Below are 19,095 nucleotides of genomic sequence, written 5' to 3' on the forward strand. Positions count from 1 at the left end.
AAGCTGCCATCCTTGGTTTCTGCCAGTCCATTCCTAAAGGGAAGGATGCATTCTGGGAAATCAATTCAAAACTGCTAGCTTAGCCCCTGGATTTTTAATCCAAGACTCCACCAACATTTCCATTTTCTAAAAAATAAACCCACGTGAGACACTTCTAGAAATAGATTTATTGACAGTTTCTCAGGGATATGAAAACTGTACATTAGAGTTAACTCATAAGAGGCTTGTGTGGTCCTATCATTAGAAAAAAGCTTCTAGGCTCAGATACAACCAACACATACGCACGTTCCACAGTTGCTAAAGCTTACAATGACCCTTGTGGGGACAGGATTACATTATTTCTCCAAAGTTTTTAGCAAGCTGCGAGGGGCTGACCTTGACTTCATGCAGAAATACTCCGGAAAGATACCAGCTCTCAAAGGGACCTGAGTTTATTCAGAAAGCACCAGCATTCTTTTTTCTTTAGAAAAGTCCGTTGCTTCTTCTCCGTGGTTATACTTCCGCTAAGTCAAATATATTTTTGACACATCTACCTATGTGCAGACACAAACATTACCCTTGCCTTCACCCACATCACAAAATTTGGGACCCAAAGTCCAACTGTCCTGGAGAGGGTTCTTTCAGAAAGGGGATCCAGTAATCATGTTGATGGAGAAAAAGAAGCAGCTTTTATGGATCACCCAGCTTTAACTTAGCAGCAGAATGTCCTCCTGCATGAGAGAAGGGGGAGGGGGGAGGCCTCTCATAAGTCATGTAATTGCTATCGGGAGCCCTGGATTCAAAGTGAGGCAGGGAAGTGAAGCTTCAGCCTGGCTGATCGGGGGAAAGTGTATATTGATGTCATTAATTGAAAGAGATTTTTGTCGCAGGACAAATGAAAGGGTTTGGGTATCGGGTTCAAAGTGCCCACGGTGATAAATAGCCTTTCATGATTTGTGAGCAACAGGGAGCCAACAGAGCATCACCTCCCATTTTGAGAGTTCGAAATGGGAAGACTTGTAATTGAGCATCTATTCCAGTCAGGCGCATTTAATAGGCTGAATGTAGAACCACGGAAGCTCCTACGGGCCCTTTGAAGATACCCACCACCACAGCAGAATCTGAAGCAACTGGTCAGTGGCTGCCTTTAAAACCTTCTGATCCGAGAATCCAGCTGCTGCAGGTGATCCAGAACTCTGTGAGGAATTGTTGGGTTCCACAAGCTGGAAAGGTTTTTTAAAAACAAGAAAATAAATGTGACTGGAATAAGTGGGTCTCCCTAGAAAAAAGGGCCACCAGCTGAGGGCAGGCCAACTGTGGGGGTGTGGGGGGGTGTTTCCCACTCTGCAGCTGGCCAGGAATTTGGGGACCTCACAGACACCCCCGATTGTCCTGCGCATAACCTCTCCCAAAGCTGCACCCACTGAATCCGGTGCAGTTCAAAGTGGGACTTGGGGCATCCCAGGATCTCAAAGAAGCCCAAACTTACGCCAAGCTCTGAATGCGGGGGCACCTCCTCAAGCGTTCTGTCAGACACCGGGCTCCGGCAGCAGAAATCTGGTTGCAGTGCAGGCTGGGGGGGGAGGCAAGGGCAAAGGTGGCACAGGCAGAATTACAGGCACCCCCTTTGACAGAAAGGTCGGCAAAACAACAGAGGGCCCAAGGGCTGAGCATGGGTGGGTCTTTGGGCACCTGTCTGGTTCTATGAGCCCTCCCTCTATTTGGGGGGAGGGCCTCCCGAAGAGCCTGGTGGGGCAGAGCAGGGATGTGGCTGAGCCCCTCAGCTGTTGGGGCAGAGTTCCTCTTCTCTGCCTGAATTTCCCACCCCATCCAACGTCCAAGCAGCCGGGGTGGCTGTACATAGCTAAGGGGTGCCTGCATCAAGACTGAGGGGTTCCAGTCCTGTATGAAAGGCTCCTTTGACTCCCGGGAAGGAAACCTCCTCCCCCTCCCAGCCACACACCGTGGCACACTCACTCCAGCACCCGCAACGCGCACATCTGGGGCAGCGCCTCTGCCATGCGCTCCGCACCAGCATCTCCAATGTTGTTTTCGTACAAGCTGCAGGAGCCAAACCAGCAGAGAGGCTGAGAAGCCGATCCGGGCCCCGCTAACAAGAACCATGTTCCCCCCCCCCGGAAATCTGTTGAGGGCCATTTGGGAGGCCGGGAAGGAGGCCCAGCCCCAGAGAGGGGGGTGGAAGGACCCTTCCCCAATCTCCCTTTGGCAGGTGGAGAGCGAGGCTGGCCAGCTTTCTGATCTGCTCCTGGGGACTCCAGTGGGGGGTCCCGGCTGCCGGGGGGTCACCATCCCTGTCTGGCATTGGCTGACCCAGAGGGGGACAGGCCTCACCTGAGGGTCTTCAGCAAATGCAGGGAGGGGAGGGCTCCGGCCAACAGCTCCACGCCCAGGTCAGTGATCTTGTTCCGGGACAAGCTAGGAACAAAGGATGGTTAAATTAGGATGTTTCAGATGGGGGGTCCTTTCCCTCCCTCTCTTGAATGTCCCATTGTGTGAGGCTGCTGTGAGAGGGTCCGCCACACAGGCCAGCCTCTTCCTAAATAAATGTTACTCTTTTACTGTTTTCTGTTGTTTTTTTACTTCTGTTTATAATTTGTCCCAAGAATTTTGGCGGTTAGGCACTTTATAACCATTACATGCTCCAGCATGTTTCATTTGTTCATGCGCGCACGCACACCCACACCCAGAGAGACGGGCCAGGAGGGGGGGCTTGCTGCAACCAGGAAGCGCAGAACAATAAACTTACTTCAACGTTTCCAGAGACGCCAAGCGAGGAAGGACGCGGCTGAGGGATCTGACCCCTTCATCTCCAATTTCGTTTTTATCAGGGGAATCCAAGCTGGAGAACAATCAGGCCAGAACAGCTGCAAATTCTGCTTAATCTGGGGGCATTTTGGGGGGGGGGCAGGCCAAGGGATCAAGAGGGCAAAGGAGGGGTGTGGGAAAAGAAGAGGGGCTCTGCAAAAGGCGCCCATGGGACTTTGCTTTTCTTCCCATGCTCGTTCTGAGGACCCCCTTGACGAGGCTAGATCGTGGCGTGGGGGGGGGCAGCAGGACTAGGAACATCCCAGAAAACCCCATTCCAGCTTCCTTCCAGGAAGGTCTTCCTTGCCAGGTCAACGCATCCTGGAGACCCAGCAGGGCAACCTGCCACCGTGGCTCCCCCTTCCTGCGGCCCTGGTGGTCTCAGACCTTGGTGCCTACGCCTGGCATCGGACAGAGGCCCTCCCCTTGTCCTTGTCCCCCCCTCAAAGACACTCCCCAGATGGAAGTTGCCAAGCGGGGCCCTTCGGCTCACTTACTCCAAGTGCTGAAGAGCCGAAAAGGCAACCAAAGATTCCACCAACTTTTGGAAACCCTCCAAGCCGCAGCTGGGCCCGAGGCTGCAAGGCAAATGGGGGGGGGGAGAACAGTGGGTGCTGGACTCCTGACCCAAGGCCCCTCCTGCATCCCTGCAAAACGTGCCCTTCCCTTGTCCTTTGTTTGGCCTAGAAGTCATCAACCTCCCTGAGGCTCCTGACTGGCAGCCCATGAGGACATCCATAGATGCTCTGAGTTAGACTGCCTCAGCACAAAGAGGTTCTGCTTTTAACAGTTGCCTGCTGCTGCTGCTGCTGCTGCTGCGTTCCGCTCTTAAAATACCCATAGATGAACTTACCTGAATTCTAGTTGCAGGAACCCAGCAATGGCCGGAATAAGACGGCTGCTGGAACCGGCAGAGTCTTCCCTGCTAAACCGAAAGGGTTGGGGGCAAAGACGGTCAGTGGGGCTAAGGAGCACTGCATCTCCCATCTCCCACCCCTGAATCCCTGACCCCAAAGACAGTCCTAGAGGGGGACTGGGATTCCCCATCGCACTAACCTTCCCTCCAGCTAGCCTTTGGGGATGCCCTAGCGGACCCACGTGCCGAGCTCTCTCCTCACACGACCCAGCCCAGCTGAGCTGGGAGCCTTACCCTTCCGCCATTTCTCTCTGCAGCTGCACCAGGCCCAGAAGAGAGTCCACGTCCGCCATCGTCTTCGCCCTGAAGGGCACCGCCAGGAACTTCCCCATGGCTGCCTGCAGGGCTTCCCTCTCCTGGGTGTCCCACAGGTGCTTCCAGAGCTGCACGGCTTCACCAAGGGACACCCTGCAAAAAGAGTCCCTGAGGAAACTGGGGGAGCCTCCGGCTGCCTCTCTCACGCCGGGAGAGTCCGGCTCTTCTGCTGCATCAGAGGCAGGCAGCAGCATCAGCAGCTCCTCCTGAGTTCAGGACGGTTCTGGTTCTGATTCTGCCTTTCCCTTGGGAAGACCTTGGGTTTGGTTCTGGCCTTGTGGGACACACTGCAACGCTAGAGGAACCAAGGTCTGATCTTGGCTTGAAGCTGCTTCCTAGATACTGACAACAGCTCCTCCCTCACCTTCCCAGACCCTGGATCTGTTCCCTTTCAGCCTTGCCTTCACCTTCAGGTGAAGATACCTTGTTCCAAAGGTAATGATTAAGTGCCCACTAGAGTCACGGGTGTGTGTGTGTGTGTGTGTGTGTGTGTGTGTGTGTGTGTGTGTGTCAACCAAGATGCCTTCAATTTAAGAGTAAATTCCACTGGAAGTTTTTGGAAGCATTCAAGATGTACTTTCAGCCCCCCCCCCAAGACTGGCCCTATCTAGACTCCCTCACTAGATCCACTGCTCTTTGGCCCTTCACTCCTAACATCTGGTCCCAAAGCGACCCAAAGGCCAACCCTCACCCAGATGCAAAAACTTCAACCAACCTGAATTTGGTGACATTCTTCAGGTCAACCAGCTTCCTGAGTCCATCCAAGTGAATGCCGCTCCCCCTCAGGTCTAAGGAGAACCTCTTGGAGGACCTTCTCAAGAGAGAGTGCAGGACGCTGACGTCAGGCGGGGTGAGGGAAAAGCCCGAGAAAGAGAGGTCTGGGCTGAGCTCCAGGCAAAAGTGGTTCAAGAGGTATCGATCTTCTGTTTCATGGACACAGTGGAGCAGCTCCAACAATTTGTCCGGACTGAAATCCCTAATGGGAAGTTTCCTGATGAATCGCGAGAGACTTCTCTGCTTCTTGGCGATCATCTTCTCTGTATCTAACTCACCTTCCTTACCAGAAAGGAGAGAACTGCCGAGGTCATCCTTTAAGAAGAGTAACCCAGACAGGAAACGGGGCACCAGGCCCCACGAAGAGAGAAATTTCCTGAACCTGGCCCCCAAACCAACGTATTTGGTGAGTTTTTTGCCCTTGATCTCTTTAGCAAGCGTCAGATGCAGGGCCGTCAGGAAATCCTGGACCCCAAAGTCAGGGAACACACATACATCCCCCTCCTCCACCATGAGCCCGGTTTTCAGAGCAAACTCCTTCACGCCCGTGGAAGGGAACTGCTCGCTGGAGAGGGCCTTTCGGCAACGCTGCCCAAGAGACCAAGAGACCTCAGCCAAGGCAGCGATGCCCTGGTATCTCGAGGCCGTGCCGTTTGCCGTGGAACGTGCCAACTTCTGGAGAAGGTAGGTGACGAAGAGGCCGGTGAGTGTGGAGGGCAGCTCTCGACCTCTCGCTTCAAACACAGCCTGGCAAATGACCCTGCAGAGGCCAGGATTGCAACAGTGGCCGAACAGGAAAGGACAGGCCTTGATCAGCTTCACCTTCTGCTCCCAGTGGGAAGAGCCCTCCGAAGAGCGAGCAAGGTAGAGAGAGGCCTGCTCCACGGAGAAGCCCACCAGCTCCAGCACCGAGTCCACGTGAGGGAAATACTGGGGGAGCCGTTCTTTGGGCCGTCCCGTCAACAACAAAGTGCAGCCGTTGAGCAGCTTCTTTTGGAAGAGGGAGGCCAGGATGGTGCCGAGGCCAGGGGCTGCCCTGCAGGACAGGCTCCCCAAAGCAGATGGGAAGCCCCCGGGACCCCTCAGGTCTCCCACGCCATCAAAGAGGAGGAGGACCCTCTGTGGGTTCTGCAACAGGCTCTCATAGACTTCGTTGAGGCCCTCGCAGGAGCCCCGCGGCCAGTCCGAGAGCAGCGACTTGAAGTCACGGTAGGTCCCCTGGAGCAGGCTCAGCCTCCGGCAGTCGAATCGGAAGACAAAGTCAAACTGGGCCAGCTGGCCATTGGCCCAGTCCAGGCAGATCTTCTGGACCAGGAGACTTTTCCCCGTGCCCGCCTTCCCCAAGACCACGATAACTCTGCTGCCCGGGTCATTCCTCCTGGTCATCTGGAACAACCTGCTTCTCTCCACGGAGGCCTCCCACTTCTGTCCTAGGTGGCAGCGTCTGAGATCCACGCTCCTCCCGCTCCTGCCATCCAGGTGATGCTGCACCAAGTCCCTCTCGAGATAAAGATGTCCCAGGGGGTGCCCAGGTGCCGGGTGGCATTCTCTGCAAAAATGGTCTTTCAGGCGTTTGCAGAAAGCCCTGACCAAGTCTAGGAAAGGAGGACAGGGAGGTGATCAAGACCCATCGAGTGGACAGGGAAGATAGCGTATCTACTCTGGCCTCTACAAGCGCTGCTACTCCTGGCCACAGCTTTCTCCTTCAGCTTTGGGCCTTGCCAGCTGCCGTGGGGGTCCTGAGATCCAGCTCTCTTGGGGTCAGCTGGTGGGAAGGCCGAATGCGGAAGTCACCTGGGGAAGTTGGGGCGTCCGGGTGCAAGGAGGGCTGCTGGGCATCTTCAAAGGCGAAGATCATCTGGATGTTGCTCCTGTGGCCTGGGATGCACCACAGCTCCCCATTCGCAGAGGACCCTGGAAGAGGGAGAGGAGAGGTTGGCTCGAAGCCCTCCCGCCTTCCAGCAGACCAAGGGGGAACTGAGGCCCAGCCAGAGTCCAGAGCCAGGATCTCGGGAGGGGCTTTCGTATACCAAAGACGTCTGGAGATCCCACGGCAGGGCCCATGGCGGCCACCAAAATTTGCAGGTGGAAGTCAGGTGGAGAGTCAGTGCCATCCTGGCTGGGGTTCAGGGCGATGGTGAGGGGGTCCCCGCTCACAATGCACAGAGCCGGTGGGCGAGCTGCCAAAGAAAAGGGAGGTTACCCGGCCTTCCCCAAAGCCAGGCAAGGTGGGCTCCGTCCCCTCCCTCCTTCCCTCCCCCAGGCAGAGGCCGTGACTCCAGCAGCCCAGGGAGAGCCGGAAGGTGGAGCAGGGAAGCGAAGGTGGAAGTCCCTGGAGACCCCCTCCTCCACTCGGCAGGACCAACATTGGACCTTTCGTGTTTCGTCTCCCCGATGCCTTCAGGTGCGCAGGACATCCAAGCCGGTGGCTGGGGATGATGGGAGTTGCAGCCTCAGGCTTGGGGAAGGGCTGTTTGGCGACCCCAGACGGCTGGAAGGGGAGCGCCTGAGGGCGGAAGGCAGGAGGAGGAGCGAGGGCATCCAGGAAAGCCCTGGTGGGGGCGGGAGAAGACCCCGAGGGAAGGGAACCGGCCGGGGTGGGAGCCATGCCAGCAGCAGCAGGGCTTTGGGTGGGGCCTTCAAGAGGGGGGGGCTTGGGGCACATCCCGGGTACTGAAAGAAAAGCTGCCCTGAGGGAGCAGCCCACTCACCCAGCCTCTGGCGCTTGGCTTCGGGCGCGTCCGAGGGGGGGCCTGCGGGGGAGAAAGGCCAGGCTGACGCCCTTCGGGCAGGTGGGCTTCACTCCTCGGGCCCTTCACAAGGGTCTTGGCAGCCCCACTTGACCCGGCTCCGGGGGGGGGGAGGATCTGTCATCTGTCGTCCCTTGAACTGGAACCCGCCTCCCTCTTAACCTCGCCCCTGGAACCTCCGGAGAGCTGGACTGGGCCAGGCCCCCCTGAGCTGCCCCCCGAAGCCCTCCTGCTTCCGGCTCTCTCACCTACCCTGGGCTTTGGCCTCTGCGCAGCCCCCGGGCCCTTCCGCAGCCCCCACCTGCCGAAAGAGGCTGTCTGGCGAGGAAGAGAAGAGCGAGAGAGGACTGTTAGCATGGGGGGGGGATGACAAGGGGGGCACGATTTCAATGCAAGAGGGAGGGCGGGGGGATTGCAATGCCAGGCTCAGACATCCCAGGATTAACCAAAGCCCAAGGAGCCAGTTCTCATGAAGGACAGGAGGGAAGGAGGGGCCAGATGGGCTCTTTGCTCAGGTGGACCCAAGAGCCACTTTTCTGCCCCCCCAATAGGCCCCATCCTGACCAGGGGAAGGCCAGACCCCTCCGGGGGGGCTGAACGTGGCCCCTGGAAGCAAAGCAGGGGAGCTCACCCAAAGGCTCGTCCACTGGGGGGTCTTGCTGGTCTTTCAGCAAATATTCAGCCAGGGCAGCTAAAGATGGGGGTGGGGGGGACACGGCATGAAACGTCAGGCACCACACATCCTTTCCAAAGTGCAACCCCCCCATCAAAGCGGGGGCATTGTGCCAACCCCTTAAATTCGGCTACAGGAAGAGAGGGGCCCTTTGCTGCCATGGAGGGGTGGCGATGCCCCAGGCTGGTCTGCGGTGCCCTCCTGCCCTGCCGGCACCCCAATGTCCTCAGCTGGGCATGCCAGGCGGCCCCTTTGGGCAGTTGGGCTCCTGGGTCTGGTGGGGTTGCTGCCCTGATTGGCCAGCAGAGTGAAGGACGGGCACCTGCTCCTGCCAAAGGCCTTTGTGCCCTCCCGGGTCCTGGGCTGTGACGCAGGTGAGGGCACCGCATCTGCTTGGACGGGCTTCTCCGCCTGTGCCCTTGGGCCGCTGACCCTCAAGAGGGGACCCACCGATTTTGTCATAGGCCTCCCCCGTATCAGAGCAGAGGCAAACGAGTTCTCCGCTCTCGTCCCTCTCCACCGTGTAAAAGACCTCGAGGTTGTCTTGATCCTCACCGGTCACCTCAGAAGCTTGATCTGGGGGGGGGAGAGAAGACACCATTTGTGAGCCAAAGGGTGCCCGTCTCTCGAGGTCTGCCCCACAGAGGCTGGCCTCCCCCTTTAGAGCACCCTGCCCTCCGTAGAGACAGGCTGCCCTCCCAGGAAAGCGAGCATCTGAATGATGGAGGGAGTGTGAGAGGTTGGCCAAATCTGCTGGGAAGGGAGGCCACCAGGAGATGTCAAGTCTGGGAGTTAAACCAGGAGGTGGGCTACTCCAGCTCTCCTCTTTTCCCATCTGCCCATCCAAGGCTACACCCCCTGGGAATTCTGAGTCACAACTCAGCCAGGTGGAGGAGAGCTGCCTGGGACCCAGCTCCATGAAAGAAGCAAGAGACCGGGAAGGGGAAGGGGAAGGGGAAGGGGAAGGGGAAGGGGAAGGGGAAGGGAAGGGAAGGGAAGGGAAGGAGGAGGCTCCGCTTGAGCCAGGGTCAAGCACCTGGAGATGCCTCAGCCATCTCTTCCACCAATGCCGGGTGGGCTTCGCCCTGCAGGCAGTGGGTCTCTGGTGGGATCCCTTCAGGGTTCACATCATCTGATACAGAAAGAGCAGGAAGAAAAACATGGGTGAAGCTCTTAAAAAGGTGAAATAACGGACTGTCAGTCTCTTGCCTTGGGCTGCTTTAAGGTGGGGGGTTTGCTCTGGGGACATCCCATCGCCTGCTTTGGGGAGAACTAATTAAATGCCTGTTTTCTCTTCCTAACTTTTATGTCTGGATTCACTTTATAAAGATCTGGAGAGAAGATGCTCTGAAGGAAAATGACATTTTTGGGGACTTTTGCACAAAAAGGGAACCAGGACATAGGTCTCTGGCTGATCCAGACTTTGCTTTATTGGGGTTTACTGAATACACCACAATTAGGTAGCTGGCTTCCCAGTGAAGCACTATAAAACAGTTTACAATCTGGCTGGGATCAAAGCAGCCGTTTAGGGACCCACAGGTGAAAAACATGTGACTGACCTGCAAACTGCAGCCCCAGCACCTTTTCTACACTCCTTTTTTTACCCTGAATGGTTCAAAGGAGCGATTCCACAGCTGCCTTCACAAAAGGGGAACAGAAAGTGGGGCTCAGATCTTCTGCCTTCTATAAATATTCAGGGGGGAGGGGGGACTCCAGCTTAGCTCAAACAGGGCAAGAAAACATCTCAACTGCTTGGAAGACCTGTTTCCCTCCCCCCCCCCACAAAGGGAGCTGTGCACTTGCAGCAATTCAAAAGTTCCCCCTGTTGCACTGATGGATTTGTGATTGCAGTTGTATCGTTGTGGTCTCTGGCACCTGACACAAGGATGGGGTGAAGAACAGGAGGTCAACCCCTTCCCTTCTGGAAAGGCACAGGAGGAGGAGAGACGGGGGGGGGGGCAGCCTGGAGCTTCTTTCAAACCCTCAGGCTGAGCCTGGCCAAGCTTGCCACAGTCAAAAGGTTTGGCTCCTGGTCAGCTGCACCAGCCAAGGCTTGGTCCACCCCAATGCCTGAACTGAAAAGTGGATCGCATCTTCCCAATTGCCTTCCTTTAAAAAAAATCCCTCTCATTGCATCCTCTTTTCTGCACACACAGAACAGGGACTCACCCGGAGGCAGAGCTGCAAGACCCCACCCTGCAATACTCTGCATTTCACAGGGGAGGAGGCTGCCCCCTTCTGCTCTCCCCCCTGAGAATCTGAGGGCAGGGCCAGCTTGCCTGTTTCCCTCTCCAGAGTCACTAACTTTCTTCCTGCACAAGCAACACCAGCAACTAAGCTTGCCAGCATCGATCAATAAGGGGGGTAGGGGGGTGTCTTGCCACAGCCCCTTTCTCACACTCTGGGTGGCAAAGGAGGCGTGTGGACCAGCAGAGGATCAGGAAGCCAGAAGCAGAGAAATGAAATTCTCAGGTTGTGAGAGATTAAAAAACCAACCTTGCAGGAAACATTCAAGCTGCCCTTTCTGCAAAAAGGCTGGGGTGGCGAGCTCTGGATTCTGAGCCATCCCGGATGCCTCCAGACAAAGTGGCCAGGCTGCCGGTCCTCTTGTCTTGCTTCAGGTGACTGCCCACAAATGGTGGGAAAATCCCGACATGGGCGTGAGGAGGAATTCCCCTCTGATTCTGCTTCGAAACTAATCTATGGGTAGCTTCCAAGGTTGGCAACTCCCTTCCCCGAGCCTGCCCTTCTCTGAAAACAGGTGCCCGGCCGGCTGATAGCCTGGTTTTCTACTCTGCTCGACCACCCACCCTGCAGAGCCCGGATGCCTAGGATACCTACCGTCCAGGTGGCCACACACACTACTTCAGGCTCCTCACGTGGACAGCCTGCTCCTCCCTGTGCACTGCTGGCTTGCCTTCTGACACAGAGGGCCAGAAGTGAAAGTGGTGCGCTTGTTTCATTTTCCACCCCTCGCCTCTTTGTGCTCTCCTCAGGGGCTGCTCCTCCCACGCAGGGCAGTTTTGCTTCCCCCAGGGGGCCAGTGCGAATGCTGGCACCGACACCACTGCACGACTGTCAGTGCGCAGGAGAGGCCGGAGATGGCAAGGGCTGAGCTGGGAGCCAGAATTTGGCCCGGACCATCTCGCAGGTCACTGCTGTGTGGCCTAAAAGTCCCGTCCAGCCCCCAGAGGACAGGTGGAAGGTCAGTGAAATAGGACTGGTGAGGTGGATGAGGGAGTTAGTTGGAGTTCTGGACTGCAATTCCCATCGTCCTGAGAGGCTGCAGTGGTTACCAGGACTGTCATCCAGCACATTTGGTTGTAGGTTCCTTTCTCCAATTAATATTTTTTTTATGGTTCCAAGATTTTAAAATGCCCTATTTATGATATTGCATTGAAAATCAACAGTATTTTACTGGTGGGACAATATTGGAAGAAGGACAGTTTGCCCACTATAGAAGAATGGGTGTTTAAAGTTTCGAATCTTGCAGAAATGTCTAAGATTTCTGCTTATTTGAAAGATCATTCACAGGAAAGATATATTTCAGTTTGGAGGAGATGGATAAATTATATTCAGAACAAATATGGGACTAAAAAGTTCCATTTAGCTTATGAGTAGATTTTAGTGGGATATTGTTATTGGTACGTTGTTTGTAGTTATGTTAAAGGGGAGTTAAAGCATATTATGAATTTGGTTAATTGTATATTATGCATAATTTTTATTTAGAATATGATTATTGTAACTATAATCCTGTATTATTGTAACTATAATCCTCTGGGAAGTGGGGGGGGGAAGTGGGTGGGTTTGGGGTGGGAGGGATTTGGGCATATATTGTAAAATTTTGTTTTTGTAAAACTCTTTAATAAAAAAAAAGAAAAGAAAATCAACAGTATTTAAATTTTAGATCCCAACAGAAACATAGGTCAAAAAGACAGTTGGCAAAACGGATGGAAATCAGCCCCCCCCCACACAATTTAACTCTCAAATAGGATAAATACCTCTTATCAGATGGATAGATAGGATTTATCTTACTTGAGAATTGAATTAGTGTTTATTGATTTTTGACTTAAATTTAATGTTAGGTCTAAATACCTACTTATCTGTTTTAAGGCAAATCATTGAAATTATCCAACTGACCAGGAAGAAGGTATTCCTCAGAGAATGAGCTTTGATGAACCTTATTTCCTTCTCACAAACGCTGAGAAATACAGTGCATAGAGAAACGTATGGTATTAACCAAGCTTACCAGTCAAGTTTCTAGTCCTCAGTGAGACAGCTCCATTCTTAGCATTTTCTCTAGAATTGCCAGAAAGCTGTAAGCCAGAGAGACAGGTGGAATTTGACTGCTTGGCCTGTTTTCCAAGCAAGGTCAGAGCAATCTTCCTTGCTAAATCATCAGCGTCCTTTTCATAAAGTAGCGTCTGATAGTATTCCTTTGATATAATTCCATCCCTCAGCATGGAGTCCAGCAAAGTTTGGACTTGCGGGGCTGAAGCCGTTGATAAAATCTCCCTAACTTCTGGTAAGATTTGCTTGAAAATATCCATTTTGGCAGCAGAAGCGCTTGGATTCCTCTGAATTAGTTATGCCCCACTTCCCTGTCTTTATACAGATATTTATATGGCAAACTCATCTTAACAGGGTTCCAAAAAGATGAAGTGAAAAAAACAAAACTAACAGCGTGTTTGATTTGGGGAATCATCACTGCCATTTCCGCATTTCACTGAACCTACCAGTGCTTCTTCCAAGGATGCAGTCTCGCCTATTTTTATTCTAAAAAATTGATCTTAGCAATAATTGATCGGCCGCTTGGACACTTGCTTGGTTGCAGTTAATAGCAAAACTGTACGTTGCAGGTGGGGTTTTTTTGTTTTTTGGACAATCCCCCAAGAGTGGGAAATTCACCCAAACGGTTGCTAGATTAGTTAGGTGAAGACTTTGTTCGGAGGGCTGTGCCTGAGAGCCCAGCTTGTGAAGTTACACCTTTAATTTTATGTACTTATTTGCAGAAACGTTTTGCAAACTGTTTTTGGACTCTCCTTGGATGTGCACTCCAATAGCAGAGTGGTGGGTGTTTCGCCCCTCCCCTTAAATCTCTCCCCCCCCGAGAGACTACAGACCTGCAGCAGCGCGTTTCTTGGGGGGGGGTGTCCGGGCAGAGACCCCATGGAGTTCGGGGGCCTTTTCCCCCCCGGTAGGGGGAAATGGTTGAACCGGGGCGAGACTGATGGGAACTCAGCGGCGCTTCTTCTGGGGACTTTCACATCGCTTCTGCTAGGCGGGCGGGCGGGGGAGGGGGGAGGGGGAGAAGAGAGCACTGCTTTTAGCCCGGGATAAACAGCTTCATACGGTCGGGTCAAGCCCGGGCCAGATGGGGACCCCCTTGGCCAACATTGGCTCACAGTCTGGAAATTGCTCAAGCTCGGGGTACACCCCCGTGTTCCAGGGGTCCCTTCCGACCCAAAGCAGGCAGGGCTCTGCCTCTCCTTGGGGCTCTCGGGCAGCCCCACTCGCCGTCGCCGCTCCCCCTCTGCCTTCACCTGCCACCACCGACGGAAGGCCCCTCGGGGCCCCGGGCAGTCGGCCAGCGCTTGGCCAGCAAAGGCACCTCCTGCAAGGTGAACCTGCGGGCGCGTCTCTTAACAACGCAGGGAAATTCCGCTTGCTCCGCTATGCAAATGCACGCCACGTGCAAACATTCTGCCTCCTTTAAAAGCTTGGGGAGGGGGGGGCGGGAGCCCCTTCCCCCTTGCGTCCGAGTTTGCTGCTGCGGATTTTCAGGCTGAGCTTTGCATTCTGGGCTGGATTTCAGTTGGGTAATGTTGCATTAGCTCCTTCGTTGCCATGAAGTCAGGCTGCTTTGCAATAGATCAAGAAGCTGACGGGCAGAAAGGAAAGTTAAGTGGAAAACCTCATAAACAGGTCGAGGATGGGCATCGGCAGTATCCCGAAATTGGGGGACCTGAAAGACCAGCCCAGACTGGGGACTTTGGCCATCACCCTGGAGCTGCCCGGTGCCCAAAACCAGGAGGTCTCTGGGCCAACCTGCCCCTCGCTGCCTGGGCAGCAGCATCCCTGCTCCAGTCACCATAGCAACGGCCAGGAGGAGGCAGGATGTTGGGTGGATCCGGCTCACATCCGCAGAGGCCAGAGGAGGAAGAGGAGGAGACGGAGCCAAGAAGATGAAGCAGGTGGGGGAGAAGGGGCCGAAGGGGAGGAAAAACTGAGTATTATGGGCTGGCTTTGGACCCACAGGATGCACGAGTCTGTGTGTAAAGCAGGGTGAGAGAATTCCCTGCACAAAGCGGGTCTGGGAGAGTCCTTTACAATGAGCGCAAAAACAGGACAAAACAGACAAGGTGGCAATCAGATCTGGGAACGGAATCCGTTTTCTGGAGGGAGGTCTCGAGCACCGAGGCGTGTGGGGTGTTTCTGGAAAATAGAGGGAGGGAGTCCCTCCGCTTTAGGAGACACGAGGAGTGATTCAACCCTTCAGTCAAAAGAAAGGCTCCGTGCTTTCCCAGACCCGACCTCCACGCAGGTAGGCAGCCAGCTGGCACAGGCGAGGCCTGGCATGAAAAGAGGAAGCGACAGCAGATGGGAAAAGCCACGGAAATATTTAGAGCTGGGTAGGGTTGGAGCAGGAGGGGAGCCAGAGGGGGCCAGCGTTGCCCACCCAACACTCTCACCCGAGGGCTAGTCTCCGATGCAGGGTTCAGGAGAAAGGGGGGGGCAAAGCTCTGCCCTTTGGGGACAGAAAGAGGTCTGGTTCTGCCAGGGTCTCCAGGAGTGGTTTTCAAGGGATTCATTACGCCTTGCCGTTGGTGCACTTCTGAACTTGTGTGGATGTGATGCTCACGCAGGATTCCTCTTTTTCAGAGCTTAGCAGATGACACGGAAGACGTGTCCCTCGACTTTGGGAATGAAGAGGAGCTGGCCTTAAGGAAGGCAAAAGTCAGGTAAGGAGGGGGTCACAGGGTGCCTCTTCCAACAGCGCCTCACGGCCTTCTGCAGCTCGTCGGTTTCATAAACAGACCTGTTTTTTTATGCACGATGCACGCGCACGCACACACACACACACAAGCAAGCTTCTGAGTTTCTGCTTTGCTAATTGAGATTGGTTTTTTCTGCTCAGCTGAATTTGGGGCTTGTTACACAGCTTCTTGGAATTCTTTATTTTGTAACTGCATGGCACTGCTGTTCTTATGGAAGCTGACCTAAGACTTTGGTATGTATTTCTGGCATTTACTGAGCATGCTTGCCAAATTAATTGGCTGCCCGTAATCACTGAGAATTGGGCGGCACACAAGTTTAAGGTGTTCCTGTAATTATTTAAGTGTAGTCTAAATGTTTTGGATTTGCTTTTAAAATTGCTTGATTAAAGATTGTGATCTTTGCTATTTGGGTCCAGAACTATCCAAAAGAGGCTTCTTTACTGAAATTCACATTTGCAAATAAAATATTTTGCCTTGCTGTTCTCATGCCTACTGTTTGTCAGGTAGGTAAATATTAGATCATCCTGTAAAGTCCCAGACGTCCTTGGAATTGGCCTGGCTGTAAACAGGTTACCTTTGTTCTCATTCTTACTAACGTAAGCACACCCTGCAGTGCTGGCTCGCTCTTGCAGCCAACGGAACTTCACCGGGAACTCAGTGCGCCAATGCCCAGCCAGACCTCTCTGGTCCGGGCCTTCATCCCGGGTGTTAACCAAATGTTTAAAGCAGGGCCCCCCAACCCTAGCAACCTTTAAGATTTGTGGATTTCAACTTCCAGAATTCTGGGGGGGGGGATCCTTCCCAGGTACCCGCTGGCCACCTTTTTCCACCTCTTCTTCCGTGTGAGCGCCATCATGACCTATCTCTTCTGTGACTGGTTCAGCAAAAGCTTCATCGCCTGCTTCCTCGTCATCCTCCTCCTCCTCTCCTTTGACTTCTGGTCTGTAAAGGTAGGCTTTCTTTTGGCCTCCCCCCAAGAGGCCCTGCTGGGCCACCCTTGCTCTTGGCAGGCAGATGAAAGCGGTACCGAGGAGGCGTGTATTTGCTTTGTTGGGTATGACTTTGTTGTTTAACAGGTGCCCATTATGGAGAAGGCACTTTCTTTTCCTAGATAAAAAGGGAGGAGGTGTAGGATGGTGCTTTGGACATCACCAGCAGTCTAGGTCAAGATCAGGCCATCGGAGAAATTAATTTAAAGGCCATAGTTGCAGAAGACGCAAAAAAGGAGGCTTCTTCTTCCACGGCTTTCCAGACCAGTGCATTGCAGGCCGTCAGCTCCCTTATCACCAGCTGGCAAAGTCGCAGTGTTGCAGCACCGGCCCTCGACCAAGCAGTCTGATGGGCGAGTCATGGCTGGCTTCTCCAAATTACGGCACAGGGAAATGGAGAGATGCTGGTTCTCGTGGACCCAACCTGGTTAAGCTGAGATGCAACACTGTTTTTTATCTGCCCCATCAGAATGTCACCGGAAGGCTGCTGGTTGGTTTGCGATGGTGGAATCAGATTGACGAGGATGGGAAGAGCCACTGGGTGTTCGAAGCAAAGAAGGTAGTCCTTAACCATACTTTTTCTCTCCAATGCGTGAACCTTTTCATCCATTTATGGAGTGGAGCCATTTGAACCGCAAGAGAAAGGCCTCAGGGTAGACCTGAGCATCTCCTTTCCAGGCTGGGGGCAGCAGGAGGTCAGAATGCAGCCCTCATAACCTCCGGCTAGCATCACGATGGCTGGGAACGAGGGAATTTGTAATTTCTGATCTCGAAAAGATGGGGGTCTGAAAGCTTTGTGCACTGTGCAGCGCCTGCATTTCAAAGAGCTTCATAAATTGTTTTATTCTTGTGGACCATATAAGCCCAATCAAAATATCACATTTTAAGGAAGTTTGCTTCCTAGCATGAAGAAGTGAATCTGCTTTCTTAATATGAGACAGTATCTGTTCCCATTTCTGTTGAATGTTGCCTTGCAGAGATTTACGCTGAGAGCAACACCCACAACCGCGCACCTTAAAATAATTTGCTCTTCTCTTCTTTTAAGGGCTCCTCTGCTGTGCCCCCATCCACTGAGGTCGAAGCCCGGATCTTCTGGCTCGGGCTGATCATCTGTCCCGTCATATGGATCCTTTTCTTCTTCAGCACCTTGTTCTCTTTGAAGTTAAAATGGCTGGTAAGGGCTGGCAGCCCCCTCCCCAAGCAGGGTCCCCCGGGACTTAGCCAGGGCCAAGCGGCCTCAGAATGGCTTTTGCCTAGATGTTTCGCAACCGTTGCTAGATACTTTGTGAATAGGCCGAGGTGGAGGAAAGCTTGCATCAGGGGCCACTCAGGGCCTCCTTGTTGGGACCCAAAGCATTTCCCGAGTTAAGGCGAGGGGAAGAACTCAGCTCTCCTGAGCCTCTTCTGAGTGGCTTTGGCAGATCTGCTTACTCAACTAACTCTCCTGAAGCTCCACTTTCAGCAAGAACTTGGCAGCCTTCGAGGGTAGAAATTTAAAGACCCTCCGGTTCTCAGGAACCCGAAACATCCTTGTGAAGATGCTTTGCACAATCTTAAAATTAAGCCTTTCTGGAAGCCCTCCTCATCCGCCAGCCCTCCCTCCCATTTATGCCGAGGGCTGCTCTGCCGGGCCCCAGACCACGTTGGGGGTCTTCCACGCTTTCCTGAAGCTTTCAAGTCGTTAGAAATCTGCCTATCAGTCGGCTGCTCTCTGTGTTCCAGGCACTGGTGGTAACTGGCATCTGTCTCCAGACGGCTAACCTTTATGGCTATATCCACTGTAAACTAGGGGGAGCCCCCCAAGCCACCCACAGAGTCACCCCACGCTTCCCGGCACAGGAGATCTTCCAGAAGGTGAGCAGGAGAGCCTCCTGTCCAACTTTGGGGGTGAAGCTTAAATGGGCAAGATTGGAAATGTAGATATCTTTTTAAACAGAGGGAACCGCTCAATAAATCCTGGCAAGGTGGGGGGGGGGCTGTAACCAAGGCAGGTCTGAATTCACTCAGGGGGATCTGCTGCATCCGCAAACTGGCATTGGCTTGTTTCGATTTCCACCTCTTTGGCAACCAGCCTTGTTTTATTGCTCTGGCAGGAACGATCAGAGGACTTTCAAGAAAACATTCTGAAGCATCTGGGGACCCAAAGTCATTAGAACAAGGTCTGGGGAGTCTCCGGCCGAGACAGGCTGCATTTCGCTTCAGAAGGGCCAACGCAGCACAATCGGCGGCAGCTTCCTCTTTGCTTCACTTTCCAGCACTGCAGCCCATTCCTAGGAAGCTGCTCTCCCGTTCCTTCTGTTGGAGCCGGTGGCAGGCTGATGCTGAGCTCCAGGCTCTGATCCCCGAGAGGAATGTTGCTTCTCCGCTTGCGAAACTGGCCTGGAAACCTCTTCCTCCTCCCACTCCTTTGGCAGCATTCCCTCGGGGCCTTTAACGGCTCCCTGGCAATCTGGCCGGAGGCCCAGCCCGGAATCGGTTAGGCGTCATTTCGGCATTTGTGGGTGGCTCTCCAGCAGGGACTGGGTGTGCCCAGCACTCTGTTCTTTCTGCTCCCCCCCCCCCGTTGGCCTATGGAGAACGCTGGGGGCGCCAACCAGTCCTCCTCCTTGCCAATCTCTCCCTGGAGAGCAGCAAGGGGTCCGAGAGGAGGGCCTCTGCCTTCCCCCTGCTTTCTGCAAGAAGACTTGATCCAAGGAGCAGATGAGGAAATGAAACAGCGATTCCCTCTGCCTAGAACTAGACAGACACCAACCGAGAGAATGAGTTATTTAAAAGAGAGCTAATATGGCACTACACCGTACCGCTTGTGAACAGGACCCCGTCAGCACCACCCTTCTAAAACACCCGAAGAAGACAACTAAACCAAAATCTAAGG

General features: G+C 53.8%; 2 protein-coding genes across 11 annotated transcripts; one reads left to right on the top strand and one right to left on the bottom strand.

Annotated features, from left to right (window-relative positions):
* Positions 1 to 149: 149 nt before the first annotated feature.
* On the bottom strand, positions 150 to 11,138 carry CIITA (class II major histocompatibility complex transactivator). Of its 9 annotated transcripts, none has more exons than XM_081337876.1 (18): positions 11,075 to 11,138; positions 9,270 to 9,365; positions 8,684 to 8,809; positions 8,192 to 8,251; positions 7,813 to 7,878; positions 7,522 to 7,563; positions 6,841 to 6,990; positions 6,605 to 6,724; positions 4,752 to 6,405; positions 3,956 to 4,129; positions 3,659 to 3,730; positions 3,303 to 3,383; positions 2,747 to 2,839; positions 2,332 to 2,415; positions 1,957 to 2,040; positions 1,469 to 1,552; positions 1,087 to 1,202; positions 150 to 710 (listed from the first exon to the last, which is right to left on the bottom strand). In XM_081337876.1, exons 2-17 carry the CDS (start codon positions 9,286 to 9,288, stop codon positions 1,127 to 1,129), a joined length of 2,985 nt encoding a protein of 994 aa, XP_081194002.1. In that variant the 5' UTR covers positions 9,289 to 9,365; positions 11,075 to 11,138; the 3' UTR covers positions 150 to 710; positions 1,087 to 1,126. The 9 variants fall into 9 exon arrangements, 8 of the variants coding, with proteins under 8 accessions (XP_081194002.1, XP_081193999.1, XP_081193998.1 ...); XM_081337873.1 differs by lacking the exon at positions 11,075 to 11,138 and adding an exon at positions 10,730 to 10,826 and having other exon boundaries at positions 3,659 to 3,727; XM_081337872.1 differs by lacking the exon at positions 11,075 to 11,138 and adding an exon at positions 10,730 to 10,826.
* Positions 11,139 to 11,280: 142 nt separating this feature from the next.
* TVP23A (trans-golgi network vesicle protein 23 homolog A) lies at positions 11,281 to 19,061 on the top strand. 2 transcript variants are annotated; one of them, XM_081337883.1, is made up of 8 exons: positions 11,281 to 11,438; positions 14,159 to 14,427; positions 15,116 to 15,195; positions 16,037 to 16,181; positions 16,690 to 16,779; positions 17,266 to 17,394; positions 18,010 to 18,074; positions 18,314 to 19,061. In XM_081337883.1, exons 2-8 carry the CDS (start codon positions 14,419 to 14,421, stop codon positions 18,345 to 18,347), a joined length of 552 nt encoding a protein of 183 aa, XP_081194009.1. In that variant the 5' UTR covers positions 11,281 to 11,438; positions 14,159 to 14,418; the 3' UTR covers positions 18,348 to 19,061. The 2 variants fall into 2 exon arrangements, with proteins under 2 accessions (XP_081194009.1, XP_081194008.1); XM_081337882.1 differs by having other exon boundaries at positions 11,363 to 11,438; positions 17,943 to 18,074.
* The last annotated feature ends 34 nt before the right edge of the window (positions 19,062 to 19,095 follow it).

The sequence above is a fragment of the Vipera berus genome (genome assembly GCF_964194415.1).
Source record: "Vipera berus genome assembly, chromosome: 13".
In the NCBI taxonomy this organism is placed as follows: Eukaryota; Metazoa; Chordata; class Lepidosauria; order Squamata; family Viperidae; genus Vipera; species Vipera berus.